The following is a 10,588-nucleotide window of genomic DNA, read 5'->3' as shown; positions in this document are numbered from 1 at the left end:
GTGGCGCACCCCTCGGGCCCGAGGGGTGCGACGGGATACCCCAAGGCCCCTAGGCATCTCTTGTCCATTTGTTGCTCACGCGCCTGACCCCCCGACGGGGGATCCGGGACGCACGGCCACATGGCTGGGGGAAAGGATTTTTCCCTTCAGCGCGGATACCCTGGGCCTATATCACCGACAGACGCAATCGAGCTAGCAGGCCAGGGCTGCTAGGGTTGCCCCAGAAATGCAAGAGATCACAACCATTGACTATGTACATTCCACTATTGACCGCATACATCCAAGGGGGTGTAGAGAGGCCAGTCGTAGACATTGGCATGACCACCGTGCCCGTGGACGGCCGGAGCTGCTGCACAATGTCGTGGACACAGGTCCATCTCACCCGTCATGGTCATGGTGGTCATGCTGCACAATTGTTTGTCTTTCCTAGCTTATTAGTCGTGACCGCAGAAGTAAGTGATTGTTTTTTGGGTTGATCCGTGGTTGTTGGTGCATGTAAGATGTAACTAAGTAAATTATATGCCACGTGAGAATACTGTTAGAGAATTATCATTTCTCATTACCTCTTTTGAAATGAATTAGTCGGTACATGTAACTCAATATACACTTGGTGAGTTTGATTCCGCCATATCTATGCTTTCTGTAAAGTTATAAATATAAAGTTCAACATTCAACCATGTCACATCATCACCCACTAACAATAATTATATATTTAACCCCATGCAAATATAAAACATCATCTATAATTTATTTAATTCTATAAATCAATATGCAAGCATATCCAATTATCACCAGTCACATCATTTGCACAATAGTTTAATAAATCTATCCATCATTTTTATAAAATTTAACATATACTTATCAATATATTCCACATTTAAGCGCATGTATCATTTGTTGTTTCATGATAAGTACTGATAATCCCTGATGTTTTATTATTTTTTTCCTTTTTACTCCTAGTTGATTGTTGAAAAATATATATTTAGAATTGGTTAGTAATTCCCGCAGTAAAGTGCGGGGAATCACCTAATTACTTTTATAGCCATCACGAATGCAACTCCCACAACTACTGGGCCGTTGTCCCAACAGTCCTCTCCTCCTCCTAGAAACTCTTATCATCTACTTATTAGTTTATCAGTGGTACATAACTAAAATTTAAATTCTAAAACTTAATTTTAAAGTTGTTTTTAAGTTTTTTCATCCATTTTCATGTTTCAATAATTTTTCCAAGGTTTATCAGCCGTTGCTCAAACGATCAGATAGCAGCCGCTATAGCCTCCATAACCCTCAAAACAGTGGACATATTATTCACATCTCCATCGGTAGAGACCCTGAATATGATACTAGCACGGCCGGCTGCTATCTATCCATCCTGTTGGGCTTTCCTGTGTCTGCAGTACCACTGAACCCTCAAAGTCAGTACTCCACTAAGACGTTGAAACTTCAGATACTGCAGAACATGAGCCATCGTCCCTTGCAATGTTGGATGATGGTCCATCACCGCTAGCTCTTGTGTGGCGCGCTTTGTTTTCCCTATATATCCTCCATATATATAATCACATCGCTATAGCACTTCTTTGGTTCTTTGTAATCTTGGTCATCTTCATCTCCCATCTCTCCCTTTCCTTTTATTAATTTCTGCCTCAGCCTTTTCTAGATGAAAGAAAAATTCACAGCTGTTTATTTACAAAAAACAGTATAAACTCCTCTTCGTACTAAATTATATATAAGGCGCGCATATATTTTAAAATTTAAACTTCATTAGTTTTGACTAACATTTAGTCTAACAATATAAGGTTTAGTGATATAAATATGGTATTGTTAGACTAGTACCTAGATGTACTTTAATATGATGTTGGTTTCATTATTGATAATAATACACTTCAAAGTTTTGTTGTTGAAGAGTACTGTCTCGAGTCAAACAGCAGCTTGTAATTTGGGATGGAGTAAATGCTTGGTGGCAAATTTGATGAGGTTAACTCCACTATTATCTGCATTCTTACCACCCATCATTAAGTAATGAGCAGGCAGGATTGTCAATTACAGTGTTCTAACTAACACAATCTTTGCCTGGGTTCTTGTTGGCCTTATTCATTATCGGCAAGCTAACATATTATATGAATAGGGTACCCATAGAAATGGTCAGGTCTAATGATTGATTGCAAAGTTAGTTATAGCATACATATCCAAGCATGATAAGTCATAACTATAGTATTGACTTCTACCTTTGCTCTTTGTTGCTCTCTGAGTGTACAAATAAACTGCATATCTTAAAATTAATTACTCTGTTTGTTGGATGTAAGTTTCTAGTTTACTAGTTAATTCTTGCTCTTCTAGAAATGAACTAACAATGGCACCAAGCTTTTTGCACGACATATGGCTCTCATTCAATTCCCCTCTAGAACACAAGAGGTTTTGCACACAGGGCATAACACACTCATTAAAGTAGTAAATCGTATAGGAACCTAGCCAGCTAGCTAGACCAAAATCCCTATTTTCCCAACCAATGACACTGATCTTGCACCTAATTAATATTAAACCACCAAATTAAATCCACACCAAATTAATAGTGGCCCTGGCACCATAACCCTCCTGCTTTCTAATCAGTGATGACACACACAAAACACAAAAGCTAATCATATTAATTAATTAACTAAATGCTTAAAGCTAGCCATGCTTTGGGACAAAACAAGCTGTGGCTCCCCTAGGTACAGCCCAGATGAATATTTAGCGAGTGTGACACATTTGGATAATAAAAGATTAAGACATGCCCTCAATGAAAGGAAGCTGTTTGGTGCCCATTGAGATGCCAAGTGGAGCTTTCTCCCCTCTCTTAATTCTGCTTTCTCTACGTACGCCGTACGTACATGGAGGCCCCCACATTTTTTTTCTCTTTTAATTTCCTCCTTTTTTTATTCATGTCTTAAAAAATTATATTTGACGCATGCATACACCAAGTTAATTTGGCTGCATACTTGCATGGTTTGTGTATAAGTAGGACAGGAGGGTGTGGCTTGAGAGTTCATCACTACCACCATTCTCTTCTTCGTCTACTTCCAGCTAGCCTGAGCTCTAACTTAGCTAGCTTAGCCTGAAGAAGCTAAGAGAGGAAGCAACAATGGAGATTGAGAGAGAGAGCAGTGAGAGAGGGAGCATCAGCTGGAGAGCCAGTGCGGCACATGATCAAGATGCCAAGAAGCTCGACGCAGATGATCAGCTGCTAATGAAGGTCAGTTGCTACCTTAATTATCACAAAGTTGTCTTCTTGTAAGCACTCCACTGTCACCATGGACAGTTGTTCACTGTAACTGCAGAAGCAAGAGCAGAGCTTAATGTAGATAGATCTTGAGAGTACTTCCTGGCATGGCATTCATTGCTCATGAATGTTCATGTGTGTGTGTGTGTGTGTGTGTGGTAATTAAGGACTGATGGAACATTGGATCCTCAATTATGTCTGTGTTTCTTTTTGTTAGTTTCTCAGTTTTGGTCAATTGTGTACAGGAACCTGCATGGAAAAGGTTCCTTGCCCATGTTGGTCCTGGATTCATGGTGTCTTTAGCCTACTTGGATCCTGGCAATTGTGAGAATCTCTGAATCTCTCTCTCTGTCTCTCTCTCTCTGAACTGAAACTTTTATTTTGACAAACTCTGGATTTGTAACTGTTAATTTTGTCGCAAAATGAAACAGTGGAAACCGATCTGCAAGCCGGAGCCAACCACAGATACGAGGTACGTGCATTCGACTTTATTTTACTGTTTACGCACTGAATGACTGAAAGCATGAGTAACTTTCATGCTTTCTAGGTGTTCGTCCCTTTCCTTGTCCCTCGCAGACTCACACTCCATTAATTCATCTGCTAGCTCCATCAAATTCTCCAAATTGACAAACTTTTCAGAACCACTTTTAATTAATCCCCAGTGCATATGTATCTCACTCTCACATCATCTAGAGAAAAGAGAAAAGTGAATAATCTGCACCATTAATTGATTTCTTTGTGCTTTTCTGTCCATTGTGTTGTTTCAATTTGCAGCTGCTCTGGGTGATTCTGATTGGACTCATCTTCGCACTTATCATACAGTCGCTAGCAGCTAATCTTGGAGTGGTTACAGGTGACTAAATGACACGCAATTAAACTGTAATTACCAACTTGATAAAGTGCTAATATATGGCCGGCATTAATTTACATCCTAGGGAGGCATCTGGCTGAGATCTGCAAGAGTGAGTACCCCAAGTTCGTCAAGATTTTCCTATGGCTGCTGGCAGAGTTGGCCGTCATCGCTGCAGATATCCCAGAAGGTATATACTTATTAGCAACAACTTGACACGGTCCAGCCTGAATAATTAATTTATTAAACTACTTGTGTTTAACAGTGTCACCATCTTTGACTTTGAGCTAATTAATTAATTCAGTTTAAGCTCTCTGACAGTAGAAGAAAACAAGTTGATCTGGCTAGCATATGTAGCTCCAACCGTACGGGCCTACATACTGGAATTCCTAATCCACAAACATAGGCAAATTAATATCTCACCAATCACCATCAAGCCACGTTCTTCTCAGCTACTCACCAGATTATTCTCACATATTATTTCTTTCATGTCTCTAGCTAGTAAATATGTTTTTCTAAAAAAAATATATTCTGCGATATTGCATAGAATACAAGTTCTAAGCCATTTTTTAAAAAAATATTTAATTCATCCATATAATAAGGTAGATAATATGTACCAATAATATATCTGTTGAATAATCTGTTTCAAACATAAGCAAATGCGCGTTTTAGCTGTTTAGAGTAGTGACCACGTCCACAGTAGCTTCCCATAAAAGTGTCAATGATGCACATCAAGATTAGATTTTAAACACTGGGTGAGTACGTTCATCATCTTACGCAGATTAGTAAACAACTATTTTGTCACCCTCTTGTCATTTCACATTTGTCCTGTCCTGTATACATCCATGTGTGTTTAAACAATAACAACAATATCTAAATATCTATCTATCTAGCAACATGGAAGAGAGATCAGTGGTGTAGCAGTTGCAAAACGGAGCTGCGCGAAGCTTTGCTGATCGGGATTAGTTAACCTCAACCGTTGTAAATTGCCTTTTTAATTGATCATGCATGCAAGTTCTTTTTTAAAAAAATTAAACTAGTTATGGAAGATACCTCACATGATGATAGCAAAGGTGATATATAGATAGATAGATAGATAGATAGATCGATCGATCAACAGATAGAAAGGTACAGATCGATGTGATTATAATTAATTAATTAATTACATGTCGTTTGATTTTGTTAATTTTGCTGGATGCAGTTATAGGGACGGCCTTCGCTTTCAACATATTGTTCCATATTCCAGTGTGGGTAGGCGTCCTCATCACCGGCACCAGCACTCTCCTGCTTCTTGGCCTCCAAAAATACGGGGTATAAATTATTTTTTGTAAGTTGTTTTTTCAGTATCAGATTAACGTAGGATGCACTCAAAGAAACGATTACAAAAATGGATTAGTCTATGAAATTAGCTAGTTGGATCGATTGTCAAGTACTCAAATGGCATATTATATGCATATTGTTCATTTTTTTTTGTCTGACGACGTGTATATATACATGTGGAACTGCATGAAAATTGATTGATGAATTTTTTTGAAAAAAAAACGTACAGGTGAGGAAGCTGGAGTTTCTGATATCGATGCTGGTGTTCGTGATGGCGGCGTGCTTCTTCGGGGAGCTGAGCATCGTGAAGCCGCCGGCGAAGGAGGTGATGAAGGGGCTCTTCATCCCCAGGCTCAACGGCGACGGCGCCACCGCCGACGCCATTGCCCTCCTCGGAGCTCTTGTCATGCCGTACGCTTTTACATACATACATACGCAACAATCAATTATTTTTTTAGATAATCAATTAATACAACTAATCAGTTAAATTAATTAATTAACTACTGCATGCATATAAATGCAGCCACAATCTGTTCTTGCATTCTGCCCTGGTGCTGTCGAGGAAGACACCGGCATCAGTGAGAGGAATCAAGGTAGCTATATTCAGCCTGGGCAGATCGAGATAGGTATAGGGTAGCTAGGACTTGAACTCGATCTAGTCCTGTCTCTTAAATCTTGTTTAAATTTTATTAAATTAACATGTAAATTTTATAGAAAACCAATACTTTATTAGCTAAGTTTTATTTTAGCACTAATCTTTTTATGATTTCGGGCTCCAGTACCACTGGATTCAGCTAAGAATTTTTTCATGGAAAGAAACCGAACAAGATCAAGGCTAATAATTAATATGTTACATGGTGTGTGAATTGCCACGTAGGACGGGTGCAGGTTCTTCCTGTACGAGAGCGGGTTCGCGCTGTTCGTGGCGCTGCTGATAAACATCGCCGTCGTCTCCGTCTCCGGCACCGCCTGCTCCTCCGGCAACCTCTCCCAAGAGGACGCCGACAAGTGCGCCAACCTCAGCCTTGACACCTCCTCCTTCCTTCTCAAGGTAATTCATTAATTACTTACTCCCTAATATAAAAAGTTTTTGGATGGATTAGACCGGCACATTCTAGATACATATAAATATATTCAGATTCGTAGTAATTGTATGTGTTCAATTCAACCAAAATCTGATCGGATTAAGTAACCACAAGAACACCGAATTAGTCTATACGATAGTATATTTTCTCCGTCCTTAAATATACTACTCCATATTCTAAAGCACGACGCCGTTGACTTTTTTACAACGTTTAACCATTTGTCTTATTAAAAAAAATTATGTAATTATTATTTATTTTATTGTGACTTGATTTATCATCAAATATTTTTTAAGCATGGCATAAATATTTTCATATTTGCATAAAAATTTTGAATGAAACGAATGGTCATACGTTTATCAAAAAGTTAACGGTGTCATACATTAAAATACGGAGAGAGTAATAACTTTATTAGATATGTTTATATTTTCAAATAGGAGTAATTAATTTATGGCCAAATTGTGACGTTAATTTTTTTATGTGGTTCAGAACGTGCTGGGCAAGTCGAGTGCGATCGTGTACGGCGTGGCACTGTTGGCATCTGGGCAGAGCTCCACTATTACCGGCACATACGCTGGACAGTACATCATGCAGGTAATTAAATTAATTAACTTAACTGTACCCTGTACATCACCAGCTACCTTAGCTAGCTTAGCGCGTAATTAAATTATTGAACCATAATTAATTAAACGGCTAGCTGCCACATAATTAATTTGTTAATCCGTTCAATTATGGAGGTTAACTGACGAATTGTAGGGGTGCACACCTAACCCTGTTTACATCACGAATATTTAGTGATATAATATTCCTTTATTAATTAGGTAATCTGGCGATCCTCGTCGGATTTCACCATATGTTTTTGTTAAAGTCAGATCGAATTAAGACGCTACCTTGCTGCCACTACTTACCACTTTTGTCCATACTTCTCCGCCCTTTTGGTCTAGTCCATTTCACGGTGCAGTCTCATCAATAACCAGCGATTTTACTGGTTACATATACTTAGAAAACTATATGATTAATAGAAATATGCTAACAAAACTCTCTGCAAACAAAAATAAATCATATTAAGAAAAATATAATATCCCCATCGCACCGTAAAATTTTCTTTTCGATGTGAAATACGTCGAGAAAGAGAACAGCTAGTTTTTCCTAATTTACGAGGCAAAGAGAAAGACCTACCACAAGCTAGGTAGTGGGCTAATCAATATAGGTTCGAACCTCACTCCTCCAAATAATTTATTTTTGATATATATTAAGCGTGTTTTAGTTACGAGATAATTAAATTAGACCTGAAAATATATATTTTTTTCACTCCAAAGATTGATCTTAAATTTCACATGAATCATAATCATAATTAAATGATTATGTCGCATTGACATATATGATCGATGTGTGTGCAGGGATTCTTGGACATCAGGATGAGGAAGTGGCTTCGGAACCTGATGACAAGAACCATCGCCATCGCGCCGAGCCTCATCGTCTCCATCATCGGCGGCTCCAGGGGCGCCGGCCGCCTCATCATCATCGCTTCGGTCAGCATTTTTACTATTATTATTATTATTATTACTATTATTACTATTTACTATAGCACAGCAAACTGCGTGCGCCATACGGCGGCGCCCGCCGGCGAGCAACCGGCCGGCCGCCCCGTCGCCGATCGATTCAAATTTAATAATGCGTTTAAATTTAATTTTGCACATGCACAAACAGTCACGTGTGTGCAGTCGATCGTGTGGATTTATGTAGCTAAGGTACGCAGTAGTGGGGCATCCACTAGCTACCTAGTGACATAGTACTAGGAGCATATATGTCATTAGAGCAAAAGCTAACTTTTTCTTCTTTTTTTAGATTATGGCCAAATCAAAGTAGTGATCTGATTAGCAAAATGTCACTGACTAGCTAGGTATCTTTTCTTTTTGTGTAATCTGATCTAAAATAGCACCATGCATATGTACAATACAGTGTACCATCTAGCTAGACTAGCTTCCAACTCAATAAGTAAGGACTAATTATATAATTAAATCAAATCGAAGTAGTGATCTGATCATTGCTGGTTCTTGTTTGCTTAATTACACACACACACACACACACACACACACACACATATATATATATATATATATATATATATATATATATGATTTGTTCCTAACCCGTACGTATTGTGTGCATGCAGATGATACTGTCCTTCGAGCTGCCGTTTGCTCTCATCCCTCTTCTCAAGTTCAGCAGCAGTAAGAGCAAGATGGGGCCCCACAAGAACTCTATCTATGTAAGATCGTACACTATATATATGCATTGCTTAATTATAGTTTGTTTCTTAATCTCAAATGGCAGCAAATGTACAAGTAACATAAATATATGCATCTATCTGTCCATGCATGAAATTAGAGTTTCAATAATTGTTGGTAAAGAATATAAATTAATGATGATAGTTGGCTAGCTGGTCCTTCACCCTGCATGCATGCAACCCTGCAGGCAGGACACCATGTTCTATAGGTCAGTGTGTGCATAATATAGATCGGGATGTGCAGTGAATTGAATTGAATCATTAGCTACCTAGCTCATGCAATAGTATTATAGCACAGCAGGGGCCAATGCAGGACAGGTATATATATGGTCCAGCCATGCATATAGAGGATCGTCGTACATATGAAAACGACGACCAAGATGTACGTCCTGCATCATTTTTCTGTCTTGCAGTAGTACCAGAGATTAATCATGTATTGCGTCGTCGGCATGATGTGTCAAAATCATGCAGTAACGTACTTGCTTGATCTTTACAGACATCGAAGAGCCAAGTTCTTCAGTACACTATATATATTTTTTCTTGCATGGAAGTAAAATGTAAATATAATTTAACATAGATCATTACGTATATCGTTGTATCTCTACTTAAACATTTCTAGACACATACAAGTCAACATTAGAAAATGTAATTCTTTTTTAAGGACCATAAATAAACTGATCTACAACAAAATTGAACAAATGTAAATTTATTTCTTATTATTATACACATGGCTATATATATATATATATATATATATATATATATATATATATATATTAATATACTACCTATAAAAATTGCGCATGCTCATCAGTCGATACCCGTTAAACAGATATATAAGTTACCACCCGTCAAAGATGACTGGTTATTTAGTGACGCTATCAATGAATTAATTAACGTCATGTATGTCAAAAAATAAATTGAATTGAATTGAATGCAGATAATAGTGTTCTCGTGGTTCCTGGGGCTGCTCATCATCGGCATCAACATGTACTTCCTGAGCACGAGCTTCGTCGGCTGGCTCATCCACAACGACCTCCCCAAGTACGCCAACGTGCTCGTCGGCGCCGCCGTCTTCCCGTTCATGCTCGTCTACATCGTCGCCGTCGTCTACCTCACCATCAGGAAGGACTCCGTCGTCACCTTCGTCGCCGACTCCTCCCTCGCCGCCGTCGTCGACGCCGAGAAGGCCGACGCCGGCGACCTCGCCGTCGACGACGACGAGCCCTTGCCGTACCGCGACGACCTGGCCGACATCCCGCTCCCAAGGTAGAGAAGAAGAAGATCGACATGCATACGTATGGTATAGCGTATGTATACGTACGTATGTACGCGTACATTGTGAATATACGTACTTACGTACGTATATGTGCATCCTCTATGGATGCCACGTGCGTGCGTCGGAGCCGTTCGTTTATATTTGTGCGGTCCAGATCGCTCGCAGATCGATCGATCGACAAGGGTGTGCAATTAATATATAAGCATTTGAGGGGAGGTGGCTCATGTATCCTTGTAATTTATATGTACGATATGATTTATCATAATTCAGGGCAGAGCCAACGTCCTTCAATTTTCTGTGATGAATCAACTACTATTAATTAATTAATTAATTAAGCAATTAGATTAATATATTAGTATTGGAAGAGTAGTACTATAGCTGTACCTTTTTTTCCAGAAACTAGAGACACGTACGGTAGTGTACTGTATAGACTTCGGAGCAGTAGTTTGATCTCTGTCAATAATTAATAATTAGTGCAAGTTGGTGGATTGGATATGCATATTATCAATTT

General features: G+C 38.9%; 1 protein-coding gene across 1 annotated transcript; it reads left to right on the top strand.

The window, feature by feature from the left end:
• The first annotated feature begins 3,014 nt into the window (after window positions 1–3,014).
• Window positions 3,015–10,373, top strand: LOC127779855 (metal transporter Nramp5). Its single transcript, XM_052306773.1, has 13 exons — window positions 3,015–3,229; window positions 3,502–3,580; window positions 3,688–3,728; window positions 4,031–4,109; window positions 4,192–4,296; window positions 5,308–5,417; window positions 5,656–5,837; window positions 5,950–6,019; window positions 6,304–6,477; window positions 6,998–7,102; window positions 7,909–8,040; window positions 8,685–8,780; window positions 9,739–10,373. The coding sequence occupies exons 1-13, from the start codon at window positions 3,119–3,121 to the stop codon at window positions 10,069–10,071; spliced, it is 1,617 nt and encodes a 538-aa protein (XP_052162733.1). The 5' UTR covers window positions 3,015–3,118; the 3' UTR covers window positions 10,072–10,373.
• The last annotated feature ends 215 nt before the right edge of the window (window positions 10,374–10,588 follow it).

This window comes from Oryza glaberrima, chromosome 7, assembly GCF_000147395.1.
Source record: "Oryza glaberrima chromosome 7, OglaRS2, whole genome shotgun sequence".
Lineage (NCBI taxonomy): Eukaryota > Viridiplantae > Streptophyta > Magnoliopsida > Poales > Poaceae > Oryza > Oryza glaberrima.
This window is presented reverse-complemented; position numbering and strand designations above follow the sequence as displayed.